Here is a 16,218-nt window from a genome sequence, read left to right as displayed (position 1 = left end):
AGGTTGTGCTATTGGTCCTCGCCATCATTATGTCCGACGACTTGTTGGAACTTGGTTGTATATGCTTTTACCTAGATCACTCTTAATTATATATTGGATGGCTTGGGTGTAGAGTCTATTCCACACATATATACATATATATATATATATATATATATATATTTATATTTATATTTATATATAGCCTGTTGCTTACATGGAAAAGGCTCCCTTGGTGCGGTCCCTTCTATTATAACCTTTGCTTTTGCACGTATACGTCCAGCTATTGAATCGTGCTTTCCACTTTTGTGGGGTCATCACTTCTATGCGAAAAACCTGTTAACGCTTTGCTCGTTTGAAATTGCATTTGATTATTGATTTTGGTTGCAACTGTAATACAGAAAAATAAAAAAGATGAGCTAAACTCTAAGGATGCTATTGCAATTGCTTTTACTTAACTAGCTCTTTGAGAATAGCAACTCCTCCATCTAATTAAACTCATAAATTTACATATGTTTATGAGTCAAGTCTGATTCGTTTGACACGTTAAAAATTCAAGTCTAAATTTGACTTCAATCTATTCATTTACGTTATATTTATTAATCAAATATTAAAAATAATGTTAATAATTCAAAATTAAAGTTAAACGAAAATATATTATTTAATCATATAATAGTATTTTCAAGTCAAATCAAACCTAAAAATTTATGTTCATCCAACCCAAGGATCGACCCTGTGAGCCTAAACTGTTAATCCGGTCCATTATGTAAGTGTTAGGGGGGAGGCAAATGGAGTAGGAACAGTTGTTGAATGGGTCGATGCAGAGCTAAATTCGTACTAAAACAGCGAAGATGCTGTGAACAAATCTACCGGGGTACAGTAAATCATTCCACTTCTCTCTCTCTCTCTCTCTCTCTCTTGCTCTCTCGCTCTGCGCTGTTTAGTTTGTGGCTTCTGCAGGGTGTAGCTGTAGAAACTAACAACAAAACCCTACTTCTTCTACTGTTAGAGACTTTGAGATGCGAACTCAACAAGAAAACACGTTACACAACCATGAGAGCCTCGGAAAAGAGCAATTGGCCGTAATAATTTTGTAATTCCCTGTGTGGGTCTTGAGACAAGAAATCAAAAAGGGGATTGAGGCACGCACAATAAGTAGAAAGTGAACAAACTTGGGTTTATTACTTACTTTTGATTGATGTCCATATAAACATACTTAAGAGGAGAAGTAGGGTTTTATTTCTAGGCATATAGGGGTGTGTGCATGAGGTTGTGGGTTGGTATGAGCAGTAGACAAGTTTGCCGTTTCATAAAGGGCCAAACCAGCCCCTCCCTTTTTAACTTTTCGTAAACAGATCCTCAAAGTGGCTTGCGGTTATGGCCTCTCCTTCGCATTTTGAGAAAACTCATGAAGATTACAACCGCCCGTCGGGAGAAGAGCAAGCAAAAGACAAAGACTGGCTTGAGTTAGGGTTAGGGTTTAGCATTGCATGCAGGAAAGAAGAAGAAGAAGAAGAAGAGGAACATCAACGAAACGCAGTTTCAGCATCTCCTTCTTCGCAGCTCCAGCAAGTTAAGCAGAAACCAACTGGTTGTGGTGCAGGGTTGGAGCTAGGGTTAAGTCTAGGAAGAGATTTAGAGTCGATGCCAGGCTTGGAGTTGGACCATGAGCATGGTGTCAGGGTAATAGGCATGGCTCCGCCCGGTAATTATGATCAGGGCTCGTGGCAAAATCAGGATGAAGATCATTGTGATGAGGATTATGATGATATGGCGTGGTGGCCGTGCGACATGAATTCAGGTAGCTTTCTTGGCTTGGATGACTGGCAAATGCCGGTTCCCAATACTTCCCATGATTACTTGGCAGGAACAAGACCCCACTCTGGCTTGTGGTTTACCCTTCAGTCTTATACCAACCGGTGAGCTATATTTCAATGATACCATCATTAACACACACGCATGCTCTCTCTTTCACATGTCCTTTGCTTATGCCTTTGGTCATCAATGTTAGTTTTCTTCATCTGTCCATCATTAACCTCATTTTCTTTTCTATTACTTTATTTTTGTAATCTATTTCTCATATTTTGTTTTCTCTTTCCACTCTAGTACCATTTTCCATTGCTTTCATCTCTCTAATTTCCGTCGCACGCATACTTTTGTTTAGGTGGTGAGTTAGTTTTCAAGATGCAAAGAACACATCATTCGATTAATGTTAATATTATTAGCTAGGTTAATACCAGAACATCATTCCATGATCATCTCATCAGACTTCATATACATATTGATCTCCTTCATAATTCTTATATTTTTACCGTATTAATGAAGTAGCTAGGTTGATTTCTTTACTCAATCTTTTTGTTTTTTTGGTGAAAGTAATCTGTTTTCATGATTATAGCAGGAACGGAGAAGCGCTGCCTCAAATACCAAAGGCGTACATTAGAGTGAAGTAAGCGGTGCACGTTAGCATACGTAGTTGATCATATCACTGTCGTGTTTTCCCTATCTTTCTACTTGCTAATGATGGTGTTCAGTGAAATGAGTGAGAAAAAGCTGACGTTGCTTTCTTTTTGGGTTTTGTTGTCTTTTACTTTTTTTTCCTTTGAAAAAAAATAATTTTGAAAATAAAAAAAAAAAAAAAAACAAAAAAGGGACGAGAACGTGACGATTTTCATGGTTAAAAAGTACCTGGTTACAAAGCTTGGTCTCTCCAACGAAGCTGAGGTAATGAAATCTCTCCCCTTTTTCTGTCTTTGTCCTTTTTCATTATTTTCAAACAACAAAGAAATTAGCATTGCATGAAAGTGATTGTCTGTTCGCTTGAAGTGACAAGCTTTCTCATTACGTGGGCGGTCATATTAAGCGGATAATAATAATTCACATGGCACATGGCAGATCCACTCTTAAGGCTTAGCCCCCTGGATTTCATCAGTTTAGGGTTTTAGTATAGGCCGGCCTTTCAAATGCATGTCTTTCTATTTCTGACAAAATTAGTTGCTTATTTCTGCCCCTGGTAGAGCTTCCACGTATTAAAATTAACAAAAGATGTCGTTGCCTCTTGACGATTGCTCACAACACATCTAATAATACCCTTCTTTCTTTAAGTAATTTGTAGGAAGATTTGTTTCTCCACGTCGTTATATATTCTTGAAAAAGATAAACTCTTCGTTGGAAGAATCATTAATGAGTCCGGTCAAATAAATATTTACCATTGAACGATCAATAATTTAACTTTTTTGTTAAATATGATTTCGTGACATGATTTAAATAAAAAAGATATATGTATTGACGTGAAGCAATCGTTTCTACGATCTTTTCTGAATAGATATGTTGCTGCATAGACATGTTTTTCTTTTGCTATGATATTCACTTGGATGATTTATCTCTCAATGCCATAATATGTTGATTCTTTCCACCATCGCAAAGTTATTCTTCCAATATTTACCTCATCTTTATCCCCTTTTCCATAGAGTAGAAAATTTTAGTGGCTAGCGGAAGAAATAACTATGTCTTGTTCACAAGTGGCAGACCAAAGTCTTCTTATACATGCAAACTAAAATGAGGTAAAGGAGTTAGTTTTAATGTCTTTAAGGTACTCTTAGCAAAATCACAAGTGAATTTGTGCTTACAAGAGATGATTAGAAGAGGTTGAATCATATTGTGGTCTACTGGTTTTTAATTTTTTTTTTATTCTTAATTTAATGTTGTTTTAGTATTTTACTTTAGTGGAAATTGTAGATGGCAAGCATAATTCATTATGGATCAAATAGCATATTTTGTTGCTTTGTTTCAGGGCTTTTTTTTTTGCTATTTTGTTAGGTATAATGATTTTTTTCGCTAATAATAAAAAATAATACAATCAATGATAGGAGAAAACAAATCTAGGTTTGATGCCATTTGGTTATTTGACACATTCAATTAGTATATTAGAGATGCTAATACGTATACTATATTTCCCAAACATCAATATAGAAACATTTGAGTAAACTTTCTGTGTCCAATGTATGTAAAAAGGTTCTCATAAAAAAGTAGGGTTGTCAAGTGGTAGAGGTAGAGTATCGTAACTTTTTAAATATTTTATACTAACAAAATAAATAAAGTTAAAATTTAAAAGTGTTATCCAAAGTTTAATATTCTAAATATTACTCGTTAAATATCCCAAGTTGTTAAATTCCTATTAAGTTAATTCTAGATTCTTGTTCCTTCCTCAACTCGCATGTCATAATTTTCGCTCTCCTCTCCTATGTCGACGCCAGTGTCCGTGATGTTGTCGTCGATGTCTTTCCCTCTTCTCTTCTTTTCCCGTCATCCTCATTACTTTTCCCCTCATCACACTCTTCTTCTCTCCAAATAACTAGAAATTAAAAGACAATTTTCGCAGCCTCTAAGTAAGAATGAGAATTCATTACAACAGAGGTACAAACCAAACCTGGAATCTAAATTATATTCACCAATCTGTCCGTGTCAATAGACATGCCATCAAACCCAAAGCATTATCAATGATTTCTATTTAAACCTGAACAAGTAGATACAATACCGCCATTCTCACCTTGTTAAAGTTGGATCAATTTCTACGATGTAAACACATGTTTCTAGAAACAAAATATAGAAATACAAGATTGTGTTAGCATCTAATTACCAGCTGGGAAGTTTACAAAGGGAAGAAGGGTGTGAGCAGTTCAAGGCCATAAATCATGCAAAAACGTTCACACTTTTTTTTTTTTTTTTAAGGGCTACAAAAACGTTCACTGTAAGAATGCTCGTGTCATCCTGAAGCATAATGACATAGAATTAGCAAATATTTCATTACTTAAAAAACTAATCTTACTCTTTTGTTCGGTATTTGAAATTTTTGGTGATACCTTGCTGAGACGTGAGGGAGAAAGAAAGAAGACGAGGAGGACAGAATGGGGAAGGGGCCACGTGCAGTGCAATGATAGATTTTAAGAGAGAGAGAGTCAGGGGTAAAACAGAAGAGGAGAGAGGAAGAGTGCGGTCAGGGGAGAAGGAAAAAGAAGAGGAAGAGGAGCGAAGTGCATCGACAGAGGAGAGAGGAGAGTAACCGAGTAAAACAAGATTTAGGTTGTGTTAGGATTTGAGACAAAATAAATAAATATTTATATGTTTAATTAAGTGAGAAACCAAATACCTATAACTCCTTATCATATAATATCAAGAATTGAACTTGTTTAACTTGACAATGCTCTTGGTTGTTCAAGTGCATTGTCTATGTTGGATCCTCCCTAATCCTCTTGGAAGCGTGTGTATAAATACACACATATATATTCATCTACTCATTCCAAATGTGAATATAAGGCATCAAACCTTTATATATATTAAGTAAAAGTACAAAATACAGTAATCTTAAATAGTGCACTTCAGCTCTTGTTAGTAAAATTTAAAATAAGTTTGTACTTCAATTATGAGAGATAAGAAAAGAGGTTGAATTTCATTTTAGTCTGCTAATTTAATTTACTGTAGAATTTGGTCATTTGGCACATTTAGTTAGCAATCCTTCATAATCCTTTTGGAAGTGCATGCTTAAATACACACATATATCCGAACTTATCCCAAACACAAATATAAAGTATCAAAATTTTATGTATATTAAGTAAAAATACAAAATACAGTAATCTTAAATAGTGCACTTTAGTTCTTGTTATCAAAATATAAAGTAAGTTTGCACTTCAATTATGAGAGATAAGAAAAGAGGTTGAATTTCATTTTAGTCTACTAATTTAATTTACTTTAGAATTTGGTCATTTGGCACATTTAGTAATTATTTTGGAGATGTTGATACATACTTACACTATATCTAAGAGGGAAAGGAGAAGAGAGAGAGAGAGAGAGAGAGAAGAAGAAGAGGGTATAAACTTTTTTTGTAAAATAACGCGCATTACATGGTGATTTTAATAATAAATAAGGTTGTTTTAGAGCTATTTGCACCTTTCAAAACGTTATTGAGCAATTTGACAAATTATTTCAAAATAAATGTTGAGAATAACTATTTAATAGGATGACATTGATGATCCTTTTCATTTTTATTTTCTATTGTGAAGTACTTATAAGTTTCCTAAAAACCACTTGACTGAAAAACTTTTTAAAAAGTATGAGTTTTTGTAATTTTTCCAAAAGTGAAAGGTTATGGAAGGCCCCCAACTTTCATGCAATTATAAATTTTGATTATTTATACAAAATTAAAATTAAATTTTACATTATAAGTCTTGTTTAGTTTCTAAATTATTCTAATAAGCTTTATTCTTACCTTTCAAAAGTAGGGAAAAAAAAAACCATAGTCAAGGATCATATAAAGATAAGGAAAGGATAACTACATGCCATATACTTTTACAAATTAAAAAATTTTGGATAATTAGTTGTGATATTGTCACATTAGAAATAAAAGTCATTTTGTCAATCCAATAAAAAGAAATTCTAATTAGGAAATTATTTATTTCCGAAGGGTTTAAATGGTATACTAGACTGTATCTTTTTTCTTTTTTTTTTTCTCAAACAATCACTTTTATTAATTGAAAGATTAAATGCATGATCTTGAATTCTATAAACCATCTAGTAATGGAATGTTCACAACAATGAACTAGAAAAGAAAACACCAAATATAAACACACATCTGACCGCATAAGATAAATCACATTAACTCCATCACACATAAGACCTTAAAAAACAAGAAAGATCAAAACATGTCACAAGTAATCACCTAAAGCCACAAACATTCTGCATCTTGAATCCAAAACAGTAATGCATAGTCGTCCTGGACATGTATGTATCTATGCCCATTCATGTTACACGTATCCAATGACCAATACACACTGAACATGTTTAGTCTATCCACTCCCATTTTTGCAAATGTGTCCACAAAATAATTAATCTCTCTATAAATTTATTTATATCTAACTTCACCGACCATCTTTTATAAAAATGTATCCTTTTCAAATCCCTCCGGCCCCTTGTTAAACTGTATTTTCCGAATAAAAGAATTAAGGTACACTCACTCTTTATTACCTTCGAGTGGTCTTTTAATCCTAAATCCAGACAGAAGTCTTGGTGGTTAGTGTATTGCAGAGAAAGAAAAATAAAATTTATAAAAAAAAGAAACCGACATGATGAGACTCCAATCTGGAGGCCTAAAAGTACCAGAGCCTCTTCCTTGCCGTCCTAGCTACACCTATTAATGATGGAACTAAAGAGCTAAATGTGTGGCCAAATAGTTGACATGCAGGCTTATATTGTCCGGCCTCCACTTAGTCTTGCTTATATGTAACCAAAACGCTCGCTTGATCTGCAAAAGGTCAAAAGGAAAGGCTAATTTGACTTTTAAGAGCTGAAGAGTGGATCAATTCAAAATACAGAACAAAGTACGGACTACAAAGTTATGCAACTCTATTGTTACATAAATGAGACTTTTAGTTTCGCCTTTTTATTTGTTACCTTAGAGTATCCACTGCATTTGACATGCTCCCATGCCTTGTGTTTCTTCTTTCTTCCTCTCTTTTCATTATGGTAAAGTCATTATCTCATAGATAAAATTCATTTCCTACAAATTCAACTTAAGAAATCAAAATGGTTTTGATTCAACCAGCTGTTCTGTTAATAGATCAAGAAGTTTTCCCCATTGAGAGGAATATTTAAATATTCAATCCTGGATGCATGTATAGAGAGGTCAATCTCATGTCCAAATTTGTTTGAGATACACATACATGGTATTGTAATGGGTTCTGTTTCCATATTGTCTCTCTTAATTCTCTCCTAATTGGGCGTTGGGTTATTGTTACGGGTTGCTTCTCTTTTTATATTCCCTGTAGGTGATCTTTAATTTGTGTGGTTTTTGTATCTGCGGCGGGGCTTTAATTTGTTTCCTCCTAAGTTTGCTAGATCTATTGCTTCTTGGCCTATTTAAAAATTACATTTGGCTTCGTAGGAAAAAAAAAGGAAAAAACTAAACTTAGTCAAGTGTGAAAGTAAGAAGCAATAGCTTATGAAGATTTCCATCTGGATAGAGTTTTGTTTGAGGTGCGTATAATTCTCATATCATAGATTTGTCGCAGGTTGATATATCATGCATGGGGCAGAAGTTGTTGCACACACTGACATTGAAGCAAGTAAGAGATTGTGTTTGGTTGCCTAGATTAGTGGAATCTGTAAATCCAACCACTGTATCATTCGAGAATTACTCACATCAAAGTTGTGTAAATGATCATTTGATGTCTTTACAGTACGGAAGGCGTTGTGCTTTGAACTGAGTCTTGATGATCAATTTGGAAACAAGATGTACATCTTGCATGCTGGACGCATGTCAGCTTCTTCAAGTGTATATATATATATATATTATAATAATAATAACATATATTTCAGAGTCAGTCCTAAAATTCTAAATCCTTCCTTTAGATTTCGACAATATTTCTGGTTATCTGTTGTGCGCCGATGTTTTCTAACTGATTATCTATTTTGCCAATTTGTTAATTCTTCCTCCAGAGGAAATTTGCTAGTATTAATTAGATTTAGATGGCTCTGCCGCTTCCAAAACCTACTGCGTGGAAACACGTACAATTTACTTTAACTAAAACCAGTTTCCCGATTTTAAGTGGCGGACAAAATACGGATTAAAAAAACAATTATGAAATAATCTTATTTTTGATAAAATTGAAACTGCCTTGACTGTGATGCTTTAGTGAAGATATTAGCTACTTGCATGTTTAACACTGTAACTCCAACCGATGCTTTTTCTCTGATGATGTGAGAGTCCATTTTTTTGTGCCTTTGTTACAATTTAATACACAAACGTCCAGCCCCAGCAACACAATTTAATAGTTATTTATCCAGCCTTAATCAACACAATTAATAATAATTATCCGTTCAACCATACCAACAGAACAAAATCGACAATTTATATCCCAGCCGCAATTCACAATTTCAGCAATACAACTATCCACTCCTTACCTCAAATAAGCAATGGAGATTAACAACCCACTAAGACTTGTAACTTACGGAGTATAATTGAGCTTTAAGCACAGAAACAATAACTTTTAAACCGGTAAAATTGAGGTTGGTAGCTCAACAAATTTAAGTCTCACTTAATTTCAAATTTCCATTGCTTCAACTATGTCCACAGTTTTCTTTTGGTGGACATGGAAGAGAGAATGGCAACCCAAATTTTGTCCAACCCCGTGAGCTGCATGGGAGGAATGGAAGAGCAAGATGTGGCCCTTGTGCTTTTTCACCCGAGAAGAGTGCAAGGCTAGGCGTGAAGTAAAGTGAAAGTAAGAAATAAGAAACTTGGATTTCTGTATGAAACAAATTTTGGGGGGCGTGATTAACTATGTTAGTGTGAAGAAAAGAAAGAACAAAAAGATCTTAGCGTGATAAACTAGGTTGGAGAAAGAATGAATTGAAAAGATAAAAGCATGAGGAACGAAAGGCCAAGGAGATGAAACACCATGGTGGGAGGGGGCGAATTACCCAAGGGCGGATACTTCGGTGTGTCCACCCATGGGGCATGAGGCCTCCCCACTTTTCTCCTTTGCTTATTTATTTTTAATTTTCTTTGTTTTTTAATTTAATTTTCAAGTCTTTTTATTTTTTATTATACATATATACAAAATCCTTCTTGCATTTAATTTCTTTCTGTTTATTTCTCAAACACTCCCTTTATTCTACCTTTATTGTAACAAGCTTTGTGAGTGAACTTTTTACAATTGGCCCGATAAAGTTTATTTTATGAGCTTGCCAATTGAAATTCTTATTTATATGACTAAACTTCCTTTTTACCGGATTAACTTTTTAATTGATTAATTATATCAAAATTTCGGGTTTTCACATTCTCTCCTACTTGCAAAAATTCAGTCCCCAAATTTAATCCGACTATAACTGTCCTCAATTTCTAGAATAATTGTGGTTACCTTTTCTTCAACTTATCAAATCATTTGTCACTTGAATGATTACAGCATGACACTTTTATTGAGGCTGGTTTACTTAAACTCAAAATTCCTTGACTTGTTTGCTCAAGACTCCATTATTCAATGTTTCAAATCATTTTAAGACACAACATGATTTTGACTTGGCTATCTTTACTTGTCTGATCTCATAACTATTCTATCATGATTGGTGCAGTCGTAGGTAAGACTTCTACTATCGCCTTTACTTACCACCATACTTACCCGGTAACACAACAGATGACATCCATTGAAGCATTTATAGACGGGACAACACCACCGTCCCTGTAATCCCCTAGGAGAAATTCCCATAGCAAACAAAGACCATAAGGTGGTTGTACAAAGAAATCCCATAGTGTCGTAAATCATGACACTTGACATATATGTCATAACGTTAGGGGATAACATTTCACCTTTCATCAATATTTAACACCCACTTTGCAAAGGGGTACAGTACAAACCAGAGTGTATATCCACATTTATCCAATTACCATTATTACTCATTTAGGTTCTAGTCAACCCAGCATGGGATCCATAGTAACTCGTTTCTACTTACATCCATGGATGGAAAGGTTTCAACAACCTTGTCGGTTTTCCAATTGTTTAATCTTAACTAGCCGACAAGTCAAACTTTCTACTAGTAAAGTTTTCACATGGTCCCGCGATCAAATATTGTGTTCTGCATTCTTAATCTTGTTCCAGAGCAAGGTATCTTGATACGATTCGACTTATGTGGTCATCGTTCTTTACAAACATGGTCAATGTGACCAAGTGTCATAATTTCACCATTAAACTATATTTTCAATATCAAGTCACCACCTATCCACAATCATTAGTATCATTTAATGTCTTAAATTTTTCCTTGAATGCTTCAAACTTGTTTACTACTCAAAATTCTTGAATATAAAAAACTCATTCAATCACTGAGCCTTATCACTATTAGAGTCATCATTTGTACTTTTAGTTTAATACAGTTATTTTTGGTTAAACATATATGTGTCACGATCCATTTCGGGGAGGTTTGTGACCAACGTATGGACCTAGACAAATATAGCCTGCTAGACCCAAGCAAATCTCTTACATTCATACATAAACTAAACAATCATATAAATCATTAAACATTTATTTATATATCATCTAAACTGTAAAAAGATGTTAGCACATCGATATGGATTGTTGCCTCATAACGTGTGGAAATACTCACATGCTTTTATCATGTTCGCTCAAAATATAGTTTAAAATCATCTCATTAAAGATGTAACTTGCACCTTGGTGCTCAACTGGGCCATTGGCCATGAAAACATAAATCAATAAAATATGCATAGTGTCATGTAAGGTTACAACTCCATTGTCACGACCCAAATTTGAGGTCATGGATGGCACAAAGGTATTGAAGGGAATTGCCTCCCTTAACCCATGTAAGCCTAAGTAGTAATTAAGTCAAGTACTCACATGTATGCCAATGTAAACATGATCAATTATATACAAGAATTTATATGTAATCATCCATCAACATCGATCTCACTCTAAAATGGGCTAATAATGCATCGGTATTATTAACCTTAAATCGAATGCTCATATCGCCCAACTCATGCACACATTGTATCAGTGATCTCTTTTCCATTGATATGTAGGCTAAACTTCTCACAAATTTTTGATTCAATGCATTTACCACCACATTAGCTTTGCTGGGACGATACAATATAGTACAATCATAATTCTTAAGCAACTCCAACCGTCTACGTTGCCTAAGATTGAGATTTCTTTACTCAAAAATGTATCTGAGACTCTTGTGATCCATGTAAATCTCACAAGTCTCACCATACAAGTAATGCCTCTATATTTTCAAGGAAAATACTATGGCAGCCATCCCCAAATCATGTGTAGGGTAATTTTTCTCATGTTTCTTGAACGGTCTCGACACGTACGCTATCACCTTCCCATGTTGCATTAGCACAAATCCCAGTCCTACTTGTGATGCGTTACATGGCAAACTCAACACAAGAGCTATATAAGTAAAGTCTTGAGCTTCTTAAATCTCTCTTTACATGCATCTGTCCATGTGAACTTGATACTCTTTTGCATCAACTTAGTCATAAGAGCAGTAATCTTGGAGAAATCCATTTCGAATCTTCTATAGTATCCGGCTAGCCCTAGAAAACTACGTATCTTAGTTACTGAAGTGGGCCTTGGCCATTTCTTTATTGCCTCAATCTTCTTTGGGTCCACCATCACTCTATCCTTAGATACTATGTGGCCCAAGAAGCTAACATTGTTAAGCCAAAACTCACACTTGGAGAACTTTGCATATAGCTAGTTCTCCTTCAACGTCTTTAGAACAATCCTTAAGTGTTGCTCATGTTCCTTCCGACTCCTCGAATACACTAAGATATCGTCAATGAACACGACCATAAACTTATACAAATATGGTCTAAATATCTTGTTTATCATATCCATAAAATTTGCAAGAGCATTAGTCAATCCAAATGACATAACCAAAAACTCATAATGACCATACCTTGTGCGGAATGTAGTCTTGGGTATGTCTACACTTCTAATCCTCAACTGCTGATACCTTGATCATAGATCAATCTTAAAGAAACACTTAGTGTTGGTATATGCCCTTAAGCCAATTGGATTGGTTAAGGAACACATATTGTCATTTAATGCATACTTAATCGCATAACTATATGTGATAGAGGTTTTCCTTCATGTTAGTGCAATAATAAAAAGTTATTAAGTACTAATTAGATTAAGCCCATGAAACATAAAATCCCTGCAAGGGAATTGTAAAGTTGTTACAATTATGAGATCATTATGCATCAAAGCCATGTTCCTAAAATTGTTCTTGATCATTGTATTGTCAAGACAGGGCATTGACAATGCTCAAAGACTGGTACATGTTAAGCCTTCTTACTTAGGAAGTAAGCAATCAATCTCATAGATTGAAGCATATAGGATACTTGACGATAACATGCAGATGCTTGTTTGTTGGCTCCATTAGTTTTTGATGATAATAAAACATTCTCATTCATTTATGTCTAACATCCATATTTGAGTGTGCAGGAAATTAATATGAGAAATTAATCTAAAGAATGCTTTTGAAAGAAAAAGAGGGATAAAATTATTAAAGTGTAACTGAACAAAAAAGAGAAAGCTTATTAGTGAAACAAGGAAGAACATTGGATGACCAAATTTCAAATTGGAGAAATGACGGGCTGAAGAGTTTGAGAAACAAAACCAACTTAATTGACCAAGACAGTCGACTAAGTGCTCTCTGCCAGAATCTGCAAACCAGAAACATGACCAACTTAGTCAACCAGGGTAGTCGACTAAGAGCTCTTTGTCTACAATTTGAACCAGAACACTACAAGATAGATTAACGGCTAGAACTCATCCTCAATTGTTTTCAACGGATATAAACTGCCAAACTGCCATTAGAGTTATATCTCCAAGTATAAAAGGGTCTTCCAATAATTAGAAACAAGTTTTTTGAGAAGTTTTTTGAAGCTTTGAATGAGATTTGAGCTATAAAAAGTTGAAAAATCAAAAAAGCTTCACTGCAATTGTCTGCACCTCAATGCCTACTATTTGCATTTGTGATTAGCTTTCAATTTTGTACCAATCAGATCATCCAATGATCATAGGTACTTTCTTTTACCACTTCTTCTTGTATACTTAGAGTGAGGGAGTCACTCTAAGGGGTTATTCAAGCTTGGGAAAGCTTGAATGTTATAGGTTGTGGTTGAGGCTTGAAAAATCACTTTGGGTTTTAGTTTAGCCCGGGAAAAACTAGTGTAAAGGTTGTGGTTGAGCCTGCGAAAAGCCATTGTAAAAGCTTGGTGAAAACTTGTGAATTTCACCGGATTCTTAGTGAATTGTTAGGAAAATCCTTGGTTGGATAATCAATGTAGTGGATGTAGATCTTGGATCGAACCACTATAAATTGCTGTCCATTGTCTACTCTATTTTTACTTTCTTTGTTTTGGAAATTAGTTCCTCATCCAATCAAGAGCCAAATTATGTTATTCACCCCGCCTCTAGCACATATTAACGGGATCAACAATTGGTATCAGAGCAAGTTCCTTGTTTTTAAGGCTTAACATCTTTTGGGAGGATCCAAATGGCTCAACAAAAAATCATAGTTGTTGAGAGACAATCAACAAACAGACCACCTCTATTTGATGGCTTTAATTATCCCTATTGGAGCACTAGAATGTCAATCTATATTAGGGCTATAGATTATGAAATGTAGGACTTCATAACTGATGGACCCTTTATGCCCTCAACCACAAATGTTGTTACAAATGAGTTGATGCCTAAGCCAAGGTCAGAATGGATTAAGGCTGAAACGAAGAAGGTTCAAGCAAACTTTAAGGCCATGAACACATTACATTGTGCCTTGACCCCCACTGAATTTAACAAAGTCTCAAGTTGTAAAACAGCTAAACAAGTGTGGAAAAAATTCAGAATAATCCATGAAGGGACTTCTCAAGTAAAGGAGTCCAAAATTGCTCTATTAACACATAGCTATGAAATGTTCAAAATAGAGCCTGGTGAAGACATCACTAGCATGTCTGATAGGTTTACAAATATTACAAATAAATTAAGTCAGCTAGGCAAGCCTATCCCTGAACATGAATTAGTTAAGAGACTGCTTAGATGCCTACCAAAATCCTGAAAACCAAAAGTCACTGCCATTACAGAAGCTAAAGACCTGAACATCATCACTCTCGATGAGATATGTGGTTTGTTTCTCATTCATGAGCTGGAGCTCAAGGAAGAAGAAGAAAAAGATTGAAAGGAAGCAAAGGAAAAGAAAAAAAGCATTGCACTTAAAGCTAGCATTCTTGAAGAAGACCTGGAAGAGCTTTCTTGTGATGATGATGAAGATTTAGCTTTATTTGCAAGAAAATTTAGAAAACTAATGAGTAGAAGAAATCAAAGGCTAACTAGAAGAGGTTTCAGGAAATATCAGGGTGTTTCATGGAAAATTAAGAACAAAAATGACTCCAACAAAAAGGAAGAAATGATCTGCTATGAATGCAAGAAACTTGGTCACTTCAAGTCCAAGTGTCCATTATTGAAATATGAAACCCCCAAGAAAAATAAGAGATCCAAGAAAGCAATGGTGGCTGCTGCATGGTCGGACAGTGACACATCAAGCTCTGAAACTGATGATGAAAAATATGAGAAAAGAGCAAATATTTGTCTAATGGCACAAGAGGATGAAACAGAGGTACCCTCATCCCCATGCATTAATTCTTATGATAATTTACAAGATGAATATGAATGCTTTTATGATGAATTTAAAAAAACTTTTTTCAAAATACAAATCATTGAAGAAAAAGGCTGCATTACTTGAAAATTATTTGAAATAAATCAAACAAGAATTCACCTCTGTTTTTGAGCAAAGAAATATTTTGCAAGCTGAGTTAGAACACTCAAAAACAGACTTTGAGTCTTTAAAACAAGAGTTGGAAAATAAGTCTGAAACTTTGCAAATAACTCTTGATGAAAACACAGCTCTTAAATGTTTGAAAAATGAATCTTCAAAAAGAAATGCATACCACAATAAATATTCAACTAAAGCATTATCTACATGTTATAATTGTGGTAAACATGGTCATTTGTCATATGACTGTTTTAAAAAAAAGAAAGTGCAGAAAGTCAAGAAAATTTGGGTTCTTAAGGGATCCTTTGCTGCAACTAACACTCAAGGACCCATCAAAGTATGGGTACCTATAAAGAAAAACTGAAATTCTACTTTGTAGGTTGACCTGAACTTAAAAGAGACATGTTTAAGAGCTTAACTTGGGAAGAAACAACCTTGGTACTTGGATAGTGGCTGTTCACGGCACATGACAGGACATGAAGAGCTGTTTGCTCAGTTGAAAAAGAGAAAGAGAGGAACCGTATCTTTTGGAGATGATTCAAAAGGCAAAATCCATGGTATAGGTATGGTTGGTAAGAGTCCTCAAACTCAAATTAGTCATGTGTTGCTAGTTAAAGGCTTAAAGCATAATCTTTTAAGTATTAGTCAATTATGTGATAAAGGATTTAAAGTATGCTTTGATTCAACTAAATGTGAAGTGATTGATATGAGTACAAATAAAATCTCATTTGTAGGAAAAAGGTTGAAGAATATGTATGTAATTTTTCTTGAAGACCTTGATGTGAATAGTGAAGTTTGTTTTGTTGTAAATGCTGAAAATGATAGCTGGTTATGGCATAGGATTAGGACATGTGAGCATGCATACAATGTCTAAATTAATAAAGAAAAATCTTGTTGCTG

General features: G+C 34.6%; 1 protein-coding gene across 3 annotated transcripts; it reads left to right on the top strand.

Moving 5' to 3' along the window:
* Window positions 1-688: 688 nt before the first annotated feature.
* Window positions 689-8,259, top strand: LOC18612903 (uncharacterized). 3 transcript variants are annotated; one of them, XM_018115782.2, is made up of 5 exons: window positions 689-1,898; window positions 2,375-2,425; window positions 2,628-2,700; window positions 8,040-8,093; window positions 8,208-8,259. In XM_018115782.2, the coding sequence occupies exons 1-5, from the start codon at window positions 1,357-1,359 to the stop codon at window positions 8,232-8,234; spliced, it is 747 nt and encodes a 248-aa protein (XP_017971271.1). In that variant the 5' UTR covers window positions 689-1,356; the 3' UTR covers window positions 8,235-8,259. The 3 variants fall into 3 exon arrangements, with proteins under 3 accessions (XP_017971271.1, XP_007049948.2, XP_017971263.1); XM_007049886.3 differs by having other exon boundaries at window positions 2,378-2,425; window positions 8,040-8,259; XM_018115774.2 differs by having other exon boundaries at window positions 8,040-8,259.
* Window positions 8,260-16,218: the final 7,959 nt, after the last annotated feature.

This window comes from Theobroma cacao, chromosome 1 (assembly GCF_053813885.1).
Source record: "Theobroma cacao isolate CCN51 chromosome 1, ASM5381388v1, whole genome shotgun sequence".
Lineage (NCBI taxonomy): Eukaryota > Viridiplantae > Streptophyta > Magnoliopsida > Malvales > Malvaceae > Theobroma > Theobroma cacao.
This window is presented reverse-complemented; position numbering and strand designations above follow the sequence as displayed.